We start from the raw sequence: 13,058 nt of genomic DNA on the forward strand, positions 1-13,058 counted from the left end.
AGTAAATAGTATAAGTTCATAGCTGCTGCATGGATAGCAAAATCCTTAAAGTGTCTGACATTATGGTTTAAGTAGTCACTGTCCAGTGTAGTACAATACAGTAATAGTTAGGCCTTATTATTCTAGGTTTGAGATGAACAAAATGAAATAGCCCCTGAATCTGGCATGGCATTTAAATAAAAACAAAATTTGCAGCTTAAGCTTTGAAAACTGTGTTTGAATAAAAGAAAATAACTCTCTGAGCAATAGAGAAATGACTTTGCTACGCTTGTAAAATCTCCTACTCCATGTTGCCCAGAGTGGTAAGCCCTATTAGCCCTAGTAAAAACCACTACTGCTTTTGATGCGGTATATTGGATATTGGTTTCTCTCTGTTGCATAAAATGTACAAATATACATAGCTCAATGTCCTAGAGTTGATGGGTAAGAAGAATATAATTTAGTTGTCTTTGCTGCCCTCTACTGGTGAAAACATAGTGGCTCATGCTGTTTAAAATTAGTGTACAGGTTGAATCACTTCAATCCACTAAACCTTTACCAGTTTTAGTAAAACTAAAACACAAACAAACAAACAACAACAAAAAACTAGACCTTTTCTCATTAAGCATTACTTAACTGTTTCAACCTTTTTTATTTACATACCAGAAGAGGGACGTTCCTCCTCAGGGCCAAGGTATTCCACGCTGCTGACCGTGAGGTTTGGATTCAAAGGTCCCCCAAATCCTCCAATTAAAACTGTCCCATCTGAGCAACAGCCTTGTGTGGGAGAGTTGGGGTCGTGGCACATGAGGCTGCTGGATAATGCTACATCTGTTCAAGAGGAGAAGAAACAGAGTCAGTCATTAAATAAGGCGAACAAATGGATTTACTAGCAGTTATTCAGTCTTTCAATAATTAAAAAAATCACTCTAGGTTTTTCTAAGTAAATACAACCAACTTAAAAACAACTCTAACAGAAAGCTGTCCTATGCACTAGGAATGCAGGATGAGGCGACTGCCAGCTTCTGTTATACTCTTACAGTTAGCAAGAACAATTTACCCTTTTGTTTATTCACTTCAACAAAATTAGGCTGAACTGCTACGGTGTAACACAACTCCATTTTTTGCTTATTAAATGAATAAGTTTGTGATTACGTTACATGAGAATTCAGTATGGGGATTAATTCTTGTTCATCATACTGTACATAGCCTTGATTTTAAGGGATTATTGGTGGGCTCTCAGCAAACGGCCATTCCAACTGGCTGACATCAGTAAGAGGGACAAAATAAATCTGATCAGGTTATCCTGAATGAAGATAAACGCATTGATCCCTTTCCTATAGCACCATAATCCATGAAGGTTCACTGGGGACTGCTGTGTTCTAATGTGTTAATATATCATGCATACAATATTTTATTTTATAAAATAAGGTATGCATATTAGAAAATGAAATATGTAAAACTGATTACTGGTCCTTTAATAAACCCCAGTTTAGAAGTGGGGCTTTATCAGCCTTGATCCACAGTGATATTTACAGGCAGGATTTGAGTTTAACATGGACTAAAGCAAATTTACATTTATTTAATTTATTGTCACATCTCTTCACTCAAACTTCCTCATTAGGTGTTTCTTTGCTAACCTTTTAAAAGTGGTCACAGCTAATCCTCAATTGGGTTACTTGATCATTAGTGTGGATGAAGTGGCTTCCTCTGGCCCTAACACCCTATAGGCTACTGTACCTGTAGAGCTTTGCTTGAGTTTTTCATTTTTCTTTTTCCTCCATTTCCAAGGCTTGAAGATTCGCCCCAGGGTGGCCAGCTTGCTGTTACGTCGGATGGGTGGAGTATGTACCCCCGTTACCAGGCAGCCTGTTCTGAGCACCCTCTGCTGATCCACAAGTTCTACTGCAAGGAGAGAGGAGAAAGAGAGGAGGCCCATAGAAGGGAAGAGAGGTTTTTTGGGAGGTGGATGACATGATAGCAGTCATTGGAGATATATAGAGGAGCAGGATCCAAATTGAAGAAAGGAAACAGAGGGAAGTGTGGAGGTTTAGAGTTGATAGGATGAGATTAGAATAAGTGACAGCAGGAGGAAGGGGACAGAAAAGAGGGGGGGAGAGAAAACAGGAGACCAATTAGTATGCTCACCTCACTGAATAAACCATGATGGAGTCCAAGTGCTGTGAAAAGATTAAATTAGAAAGCCTAATTCAATCACAGCACACTCTCCTACGGCTGTTATTTTCCCTCCCATTAAGCGATATGTCCTCTATCAAAATAAATATCTTTGCCTTTCCAATTTTTTGGGGGGAATATACCTCTGGTGCGACAGAGGCTGCCTTATAAAATAAAAATTCTCCTGGTGACCAACAGGTGTTTCAGCCATTCAAGTGCATTGAAAACAATCATTTATTTTTCCTGATTCTGATTTTTCTTTTCTTCTGCTAAATGAAAAAATTATACAATGCTTTAGAAAAGTATTCATGTCCTTTAGACTTTTTCACATTATGTCACAGTAAAACCACAAATGCTAGTGCATTTTTGTGGTTTATGAATCTAGATTTATTATTGCAGATGTCAATACTCAATAGTTTTAAAAGGAAAAAATAAACCTGTTGTATATATTTGTAATCAGCCCCCTTTAAATGCCTCAATATAAAATCCAGTGCATCCAGTACTTAGTATAAATGAAGATGTGAATGAAGGTTTGTTACAGATCATTAGTGAACAAATAGCATCATGGAGACATACAGACACAGCAGACAGATCAAGGAGAAAGTTGTGTGGAAGATTGAAGTTGGGTTCGGTTATAAACTATCCAAAAGTCTGGATTGTCTTGTAACTACAAAGACTTTTCTATCCACTTACACTGGCTGACCAATGAAGAGCAACAGCACCATATTAAGGCTGGAAAATCTGTCGATATCCACTAGTAAACAGTAGTTCCCTGCAGAAAACTTTTAACTCCTTTTAGGTATTGCTTTCTCATATACTTGACAATTATTCAGTTGTCCGTGTACTAGTGATTTCTGGTTATCAGGCAAGATGACTCAACATATAAACTGATTTTTTGTCATTATTTTTTTGACAGAGACCCTAGAGGCCATATAAAGACAATAAAAGGTGGGAACTTTTACAGGTGGGAAACTAGAATGCTAAACCAATATTGTGTTCATCTATCTTCCCAGTTTTGAAGGTTATTTAAAGTTTCATTAGTCCAACAAAACAAAGTTTACCTTCCCAGACTTTATGCAAAACCCATAGATTAGTAAAAAAAAAAAAAAAAAGAATTCTGCTGAATCACCCTGAACGCATCTTCCTGACAGTTAAACTTGGCAGTGGTTCTACATGCCAGAGTTGTTTAATTTTTTTCTTTTTCCCAGAGAATAATGAGCAAATATATCAATCTACATGTGTGCAAAACTGGAAGAGAGATGAACCAAAACACTGGCAATAATAATAGTGCAAAATGTGGTTCTACTAATTGTTTTGCGTATTGGGGTTGAAGAAAATTAATAGAAGAGTTAAAATCCGCTAAAATGTTCCCCTCAGATTTACAAAAATTCAATACTGCTCATAGTTCTACTCACATAAATGGTGAAACCCAATAAAAAAAACTTTCAAGCAGTAAAAATACCTATGAAAGGCATTGTGGTTATTAATTCTGGCTCAGATAACAAGTAGTATTACTTACTGTGTCAGTTTCTTTTTTCAAACATCCCTTTTCTCATTTCCATTCTATCTTTTTTTTTCTTTTTTTGAAATGTAATAAATATTTGCTCCAAATATCTTTCAGAGGCTGGTTAAGCTGCAGTACTCCTTTTTGTGCTCTGTTTTCACTAGATTACTTTTCAGTCTGTTTCTGAAATCCTATTAACTTCTATCAGAAAGCTTTGATATCTTTCTGCACAGAGAAAAATTACAGAAGAGAAACTAAAATACAAACCCCAATAAAAACAAGGCAGCAAAAAGAAAAAACTCATAATCTAAATATTAAAAGGCCAATTTTAGGATTTTTATTTTGCCCAGACTATAAGAACTGCAAGTAAAAGGAAACAAACGCAAACTTTAGCATGAGAGACCAGCTGTTATGAACCCCATAAACCATGCCAATATCTTCCTCTCTATTCTCTCTACAGGAAATATGCATTTGAATGAATGACAGCTATGACTCATAATGGACAAAGTGTGGGCCCATAAATCTGTGTGCACACATCACCACTAGGCAGCCAGTTTCAAAGATATCCTTACAGAGCTATATATGACTATGTGACACAACAGGGAAAGTAATGAAGCAATATCTGCTTTAATGAAGCTTATATCTTTGTTCAAATAATCAGCTGGGGGGGTTGGGGGTGCTTGCAGAGGGAGGCAGGATACAGTTGACTTTTGTTTTACCTTCGCCTCTTTCTTTGAAGCACATGGTAGGTAGGGTGAAGTGGATGCAGGCACTGACTGGGGGAGGATGAGTAGAGGAGAAACAAGAAAAAGACAAAAAAATATGAGATTGGTTTAAAAGAATCTGAGAGAAATGCAAAAACATTTGAAAGGGGCCGTTTAAAATTCTATTTTATTTTTTAGGGGGGGGGCTTAAACCCTTCTTTTTACTAGAAGCAGATCAGTGCCTGCGTCATTATCACTGGCAGAAGTGTCTGAAGCTGAATACAGGTCAAGCTTGAAGGAAACACAGCAAGTCGACTGTGGGGGGTGGGCTTAAAGAAGGAGGGGGGGAGATGCATGTCTGCGTATGAAGAGTGTGTGCAGTGAGATGAGAGACACAAGGAGGAGGTGGGGTCTGGCCTGCTCCTGTTGCCATGGTGACTACATCCAGATGCTGCCGCAGCAGTGAGAGGGAGGAAGGAGTAGAGGGAAAGGGGAGGAGGGGGGTGACTGAGTTGGGGCTGGAGCTTACAGCAGACAGGAAAGGTGAAGAAGAGAAAAGGACACCCCCCGCCATTAAAAAAAAACAGACAGCCACCTCATCTAAAGCAAGTTGTAGCACCCAGTGCATTGTGGGTAGGTGGACCACACAGAGGTTTGTCTGTATCTTTTGATGGGGGATGGAGGAGGAGGGAGCAAATGGAGATTCCAGAGAAAAGATGGGAGAAGAAGAAGAGAGAGGGAGGGAGCTGTTGCTATACGGAAGAGCTTGCCAGGGAACACTGTTCTGGCCAATCGCAAAGCAGCTATTCATAATGCATCTCAAACAACTTCAATTTTCATAAAAGGGTGTTTATTCAGAGAAACCGATAGCAGTGACAAAATGAGGAGTAGGGGTTAAACATACAGAATGAGTAGACATGAGAAAAAGCATTACAATTCGTGTTGGATATGCATGAATGGACTGCATGTGCTGCGTGGTTACATTAATTAACATGCTAAAATAAACTGGATTTATTAAATGCACGTGTTATGCACATGCATGACTCAACAGTATTTGCTGATGCCCTCTTTTAAATATAAGTCTGAACAGGACGTTACTATGAACAAAGGATTGCTTCACATCTCTGCACCCTGAGAAAGAAAAAACCCAGCATAATTTCATTTTTTAAAAACTTATCATAGAAATACTGAATTTAGAACCTGGTTAAGGAGAAAAAAAGGGATTATGGAGTAAATATGTTAACATCACCTGGAAAAAAATATTAAAACTGCACCAGTTAGTATTCTTCCAGTAACCGCACCCCACTTTCCCACCCTGTCAGCACATTCAGGGCAATCAGATATCCCCTACATATAGACACTGAGCACATCCCCCTTCCCAGTACACAAAATAGGAGTGAAGCAAGGAAAAGCCCTCCTTTGAGAAATTACAAAAATCAAATATAAACAAGAGAAAAAGTGAATAATGGAGAAACTACTAATCCAGATGCTGTTCTCTGGTGAAACCAACCACTGCAGGCAAAACAAAAAAAAACCCTAATAATTAAAATGACCATGGAGAATAAATATCTGTGTCCAATCTGTTTTCTACCTTTTCAGATTTGGTAGGGAAAGTAATAAACACCGTTTGAGTTCTGAGGTTACATGAGGTAAAGCTGGATCACCTGACAGATGGATCTGAGAAGTGTGCTTTCTGGGTGGTGTTAAATAACACATACAAAGTAACAATAGAAAAACCAACAATAGGATGAAGGAAAGTTTTATATCCAGTTTATCTTACTACACTTCATTCGGTTTCCTGGAACTGAAAAGATTACAGGAACTGGGAGGAAACAGAAAAAAAAAGGAAATCTCAGATGTCAAAAGAGATTTATGACATTAACGCAACATATGTGATTTTTTTTTTTATAAGTGAAAGTGATTCATAGTCTTCATGAAAACCCTCAGCCTCCACAAAGCAGATCGCATTTATAGCTGGATTAAATTATACACAGGTTAGTTTATGAGCACAGGGTATGTCTACCAACAATCATTTGCTCAGTATACTTTGTATGGGATCTTAGTGTAAAAGGAGCTGAATACAGTGGCAGGCAGCACTAGTTGAAGCATGTTTATTTTTTACAAATTATAAATTAACTTATTGGTTTTAACATAATAAAACAGGAAAATGAAATCTATCTGTCCTATTATGAAATTCTTTATTTTTACAAACGTATTAATCTAAAGCTCTTTACACCACATTCAGTCATTCACCCATTCATGCACACACTAATAGTGAGAAGCTGCATTGTAGCCACAGATACCCGGGGTTTAATGATGGAACCGATGGAAAATAAAAATTTATCAAAGATAAATAAGATGGTAGTATGTGGGTTTCTTATTGCAGTGGGACTGTTGCACCTTTATTTGGTATAACGAAAAACTTAGATCAGTTAAAATCTGTAAGACTGCATTTCTCCCCTTTTGGTCAGTGTGCCTTTTCTTCTTCAAATTCTCCTGAAATCAGACATTTAAAATGCTTTAATTTATTTTAATTTATTCATTTAAATGTGCCAGTTGAAGAGGACACAGTGTGAAAACCAGATGAACTAAAACAATTCCAACATTGAAATTACACGTTTTGGATATTTAATACCTATTCTTGTTTTTTTTTTTTTTACCATTAAAGCTACAGTGTGTAATAATTACAGGCATATAAAGTCAGAAATTTAATATATTATACATAACTATGTTATTTATCATCACCTATGAGCTCAGCCTTTTAACCATAATATTTGCGTTGCCTTAGAATTCGTTATTTATAATTACATAGGATCGGGTCTCGCAGCCATGGAGGCTGACATCTTTGCGCTACGGCAAGCGCAGAGGCAACAAACTAGCGATTGCGAGATCTCCCATGACGCTCAAAAATAACTACGGCAAGTTGAGAGAGATTAACTGAGACGGTACTGAACAGTAGATGGCAGTATTATGCCTGAGAAGCGTTTAGTCTGCCTGAAACCAAAGAAGAAGAAGAAGCAGGTATACTGCGCCTCAGTAACAAGAAAGGTGAACAAGGCGGCAGGCGTGAGTGACTTTGCAAACTGTTTGGCACTGTGTGGCCAAACATCAGACGAATGGAGGATCATGCCTACTCTGTATCACAACGAAAAGCGGCGGACACCGAACCCCCGTCATCTAAGAAGCGGAAACTAGTGATGGGTTGATGAGGCGTCATGAAACGTTTCGACACATTACCAAACTGTATTGATACTGTGTCGATACTGTGTCACTGAATACTGACACCTGGTGGACATTAAAAATCCCTACAGGCAACCTAGTTGACAGAGTTAACTGACACTGATTTGATGACCTATTATATACAATAATATGATGCAATTCATTGTATGATGCATTGTATTATTATTAAAACATATTTGATATTTTAGACACAGTCAATGAATAATGAGAACCTGCATCATAATGTAATAATCTCTAAGTAAACATGTAGTAAATGAAGATGCTTGTTCACTGGTATTTTTTTTTTACAATTTTTTATTCAAAAAAATAAGTTGTTGCAACGTTTTGAAATTCAGTCTGTTGCGCTTTTTTGATATTAGTTCTCCAGCTGTGGAAAACACCCGCTCACACGGCACAGATGAAGCTGGAGTGCACAAAAATTTTAAGGCCAGGCGGAAGAGGTTTGGATAAACCGTCCTTTGGTTTTTCCAATATACAAGAGGATCCTGGGACCTCGCAATATTGCCCTCTGCCATGTATCTCTGCACCTCAAGAATGGCATCAGCTGTGGCACTTTTGGTCTGCCTCCCCACTTCGAGATCAAAATGTTCCCAAAGGTCATCTTAAAAAAAAATAAAAAAAATAAAAAAGTATTTTAGTACATGATTTACAAACAACAAAGAAATGATGCTCAATATCATGCCTGAAGTGGGGGCAGACAGCTGTTGTGAAGATGTTCCTGGCTGGGGCTCATTTGAGCTTCCAACTATTGAGGCACATTCTGTCCGCAGTCTGCTGTACTTCCATTTTCACCCGTTCCCGTTCCTCCTCGTACTTTTTGGCCAACAGTTGTTTGATGGTCTGAAAACCACACCAAGTCAAACCAGAAGAAAATCAATATATTTAAAATAAAATTGATGAATAAACTACCACTTTAGATAATTTCCACACAAACCTTTCTGGTTGGCAAAACATATGAGGGCTCAAGGAGCTGAACCAGCTCCCTGAACCCTTCATTCTCCACAACAGCGAGGGGCTTGCAGTCCTTTACAATGAAATTAAGCACAGCCTCATCAAGCATCTGCTTCCTGGAAGCTTGATGGTTAAAAATGAGAAAGTGTAAATTATTCAGAATTATCAATAAAACAAAGTCAGTAAGTTGTAAAATACCTGAGTTCATCATGGTTGTGTCATAGATTTCACTCTCATGCTTGGCCCTGTAATGCCTCAGCATTGAGGAGGTGCTGTTATTTAAATATGCAAGCTCTGTTGAGCAATTGCGACATTTAACCTGTAGAAAATAACACGAACAGTAAACTAAAGGTCACTTTGAAATGAATTTCTACTCAGAAAATCAAGTGGAAACTCTGAGAGGAACAGGATGAAACAAGGAAATTAAAACAAATACCTTATTTTCCCGAAATGACATCAAAGTGGTCCCACACGGCAGAAGCCTTTCTTTTTGCTTGAGGAAGCTCCATAATTTTTTATTAATTTTATATTCGCAAAACACGCAAGATTGTTTTGGCAGATGCGCTTCCTTATAAAGGCTTGTCAATCAGTTCGAAACATCGGTCACGTGACCGATACAGGAACTGTTTCGGTCACGTGACTTTTCCGTAGCGATACACACGTCGACACAGGTTTCGCTCTATGAGACCGACACATGCGCCGACGCATCGGTGTTGCCCGACCCATCACTAGCGGAAACACGACGAGAATAAACGCAAGCGTGACAAGAAACGGCAAAAAACACGGATCAACATTGGCACGGCATTTACACGATGGAAGTCACTGATGGAGGAAAAAGGTTTTCAAAGTGACGCTCAAGTTGCCAGTTTTCTCTTGGACAGGTAATTAATCCTACACACACAATTGTCTAATATCACTGCAGTTTTTGGAGTACAGGATGCTCAGACCTGTCTAAAACAATAACATGCTGCGTGATGATGCTGTTACTCTCCAGTATACTTATTCAGCAACGTCCCTGACGTTTCACAGGTAATGATTCAGTAATTTTCTGTAAAATAATTTTCTGGATATATACCTCGGTTACTTCTCTCCGGCTCCTTTGGAGATCTTCAAGCCTTTCCTCCTCTGCTCTCACCCCGCTGGCTCCCCTCTCTCGCCTGGCCCTAGCTGCACGGCCTCCCTGCCTTCGCCCTCGTCCTCTCCCTCTCCCTCGCGTTGTAACCCCCGTGCCACCAAAATGACTTGGACTCTGTAAACGGGGGATATATATTCTTCCAGCGAACACAATCTCGCTGTTAAACTAATGACTACAATTACTTCGTCTGTTTATATCACCATGCAAAGCAGCTCACCAAAACGTCACAACGATGTAGAAAAAATAACGGGTATATTTATTATCTTAAGTCTACATGAAATCTATACCCTACACAGACTAATGAAATACTATCTGTAAAATTATCTATGTAAACAAACCTCATCACTTGAGAGGGTAGGTGATGTGGACGTCGTAGAAGAAATTTTGTCCCGTAACGCTCGCCGTACTGTTGGGGGGGAGAAGCGGTGGGGGGGAGACGTTCATGTTGCTGCGGTCTGTAGTCTGACCGCTAGATGTCGCTGAAAATTACACACTGTAGCTTTAACAGAATGTTATGAATGTTACTGTTAGTAAATTTTCCGGAAGTTTATGATTGGTACAGATAGAAAAAAAAAATCCATGCTTATTTTTAATTCCCAAGACTGCATATGAACACATTATGTAAAACACCAATCAAAAGTGGTTCTAACACCCACCACAAGGAAAAACTGCTTAGCACTATTTTTGAGGAAAGTAATTAACACAAATCTGTTGCACACATATCAAAATGCTAACATAAACCACTGGAGGAAATGTGACAATACCTCTCTATCTGAGCTATCTTTTCATAAATAACATCTAATATTTCATATATATTATTCTTTTTAATAGGATTTTTGACTATTTTTCTGATTGATGTGGTTTTTCACATCTTATAACATCCCAACTCTGGATGTTAAAACAATAAAATCCATGCTTATCTGATGCTTACATTTACTCTTAGATATCATCATCATGCTTGCTTGTAGAGAGGAGGTAATACAGTATTATGATGATAACATTGAAGCAAACAGACCTCTGGTATCCAAAAAGTATCCAGATCTACAGATATCCAAAGTATCCAAGTTGGATGGGAAGTAAAAAAAAAAAAAGTGGATCGATGCATCTCTGCTCGTATATGTACGGAAGAGGATTAGGGCCAGTGGAATAAAAAAAAAGTTAACTGATTTTTACATTTTATTTCAGTTTAGTATGGGAAAAAGTCAGAATTCTGAGAAAAAAAGTCAGAATTCTGAGATTAAAGTCAGAATTCTCAGAAAAAAGTCAGAATTCTGACTTTTTTCCCGTACTAAACTGAAATAAAATTTAAAAGTCAGAATTCTGAGATTAAAGTCCGAATTCTGAGATTAAAGTCCGAATTCTGAGATTAAAGTCAGAATTCTAAGATTAAAGTCCGAATTCTGAGATTAAAGTCCGAATTCTGAGATTAAAGTCAGAATTCTAAGATTAAAGTCAGAATTCTGAGATTAAAGTCCGAATTCTGAGATTAAAGTCAGAATTCTGAGATTAAAGTCAGAATTCTGAGATTAAAGTCCGAATTCTGAGATTAAAGTCAGAATTCTGAGATTAAAGTCAGAATTCTGACGTTAAAATCAGAATTCTGACATTAAAGTCAGAATTCTGAGAAAAAAAGTCAAAATTCTGAGATTAAAGTCAGAATCTTGAGATTAAAGTCAGAATTCTGACTTTTTTCCCATACTAAACTGAAATAAAATTTAAAAGTCAGAATTCTGAGATTAAAGTCCGAATTCTGAGATTAAAGTCAGAATTCTGAGAAAAAAGTCAAAATTCTGAGATTAAAGTCAGAATTCTCAGAAAAAAGTCAGAATTCTGACTTTTTTCCCGTACTAAACTGAAATAAAATTTAAAAGTCAGAATTCTGAGATTAAAGTCCGAATTCTGAGATTAAAGTCCGAATTCTGAGATTAAAGTCAGAATTCTAAGATTAAAGTCAGAATTCTGAGATTAAAGTCCGAATTCTGAGATTAAAGTCAGAATTCTGAGATTAAAGTCAGAATTCTAAGATTAAAGTCAGAATTCTGAGATTAAAGTCAGAATTCTGAGAAAAAAGTCAGAATACTGAGATTAAAGTCAGAATTCTGAGAAAAAAGTCAGAATTCTGACTTTTTTCCCATACTAAACTGAAATAAAATTTAAAAGTCAGAATTCTGAGATTAAAGTCCGAATTCTGAGATTAAAGTCAGAATTCTGAGAAAAAAGTCAAAATTCTGAGATTAAAGTCAGAATTCTGAGAAAAAAGTCAGAATTCTGACTTTTTTCCCATATTAAACTGAAATAAAATGTAAAAATCAGTTAACTTTTTTTTTTATTTTGGCCCTAATCCTCTTCCGTATATATGCCTTTTGGAGCTTGCTGTAAAAACTTAGAGCACCCTGTTAAATACTGTAAATGTAAGGTGTCACAAGCTACAAAGATATTTCTATTTTCAGCTTTAAAAGCAACTGGTCCAAGAGGAAACTTTAAAATGTCTTGTTTTATTTTAAACTAACATCCTGTCAAAACATTGCATAAACTTTTGTTTTGGTTAGTCAACAAAACTCTGATAATGACTCTAATGATAGAAGCTACTGGTTGGATAGTAACTCGGTGCAATGTGCCTGACCAGTTTCTATCTTCCTTTATTATTATATATGAAAAGAAAGCGTCCATTTTTCCTTGCGCTATGCCTATTTTCACAGCAATTAAAAACAATTTGTACCATACCTTGGGTTATATGTAATGTTCTAGACTGTAACTTTTTCCTGACTGATACATTTTTATAATGGGATCATTTTAATCCTTTTTAAGCAAACTATGGCTTTTAATTGATAAATGCAAACAAACAAAAGCTGGGAGCTAGATTTTATTCAGAGTTAATCAAATAATCAATGTTAACATAAATTAATTCTTAAAATTATTTTACAAAAAATGTAAGGTTTGTTCACTTTGTTTGTTTTTGTTTCTCTTTATGCTTCTCCCCTGACATATGTTTTTTGTCTGTTTTGTTTTTGCTATTTCTGCGTTGAATATAATTCACATTAAATAGATTAAAACCAGTTTAAATTAAATTATCTATCTCACATTTGAACAGAGGACTTTACATTTTTTTTTGTTTACTCACAGCCAGTCTAGCTGCTTTTCAGAAACAAATATGGGGACTTTTTAAAAGTTTAATCATTTCAGCACAGCAGTAACATCTGTTGAATGAGTTGCATGATGATGGAGATTTTGTCTGGTCTATCTAACTATACTTATTCAGGGACACTCTTACAGGAATGCAGCTTTAGTGCTATTTGGCAAACTATTGTAGAAAAAATAAGATATGAGCATCTTTAGTCGGTTTTGTTATTTCTATATTACACATCAAATT

At 36.9% G+C, this 13,058-nt stretch overlaps 1 protein-coding gene across 4 annotated transcripts in view; it reads right to left on the reverse strand.

Moving 5' to 3' along the window:
* Positions 1–13,058, reverse strand: part of phactr3a (phosphatase and actin regulator 3a) — a 54,603-nt gene that overhangs the window by 17,810 nt on the left and 23,735 nt on the right. Inside the window, exons 2-4 of one of the 4 annotated variants that reach the window (XM_038283040.1) lie at positions 4,378–4,434; positions 1,720–1,881; positions 643–810 (exon numbers count right to left, since the gene is read on the reverse strand). In XM_038283040.1, coding sequence (XP_038138968.1) covers positions 643–810; positions 1,720–1,881; positions 4,378–4,434 — 387 coding nt within the window. Of the gene's footprint in view, positions 1–642; positions 811–1,719; positions 1,885–4,377; positions 4,435–13,058 lie in introns of all 4 variants that reach the window. The other 3 variants (XM_038283039.1, XM_038283043.1, XM_038283041.1) reach the window with 3 other exon arrangements.

This window comes from Cyprinodon tularosa, unplaced genomic scaffold, assembly GCF_016077235.1.
Source record: "Cyprinodon tularosa strain WSP-4 unplaced genomic scaffold, ASM1607723v1 ctg19, whole genome shotgun sequence".
In the NCBI taxonomy this organism is placed as follows: Eukaryota; Metazoa; Chordata; class Actinopteri; order Cyprinodontiformes; family Cyprinodontidae; genus Cyprinodon; species Cyprinodon tularosa.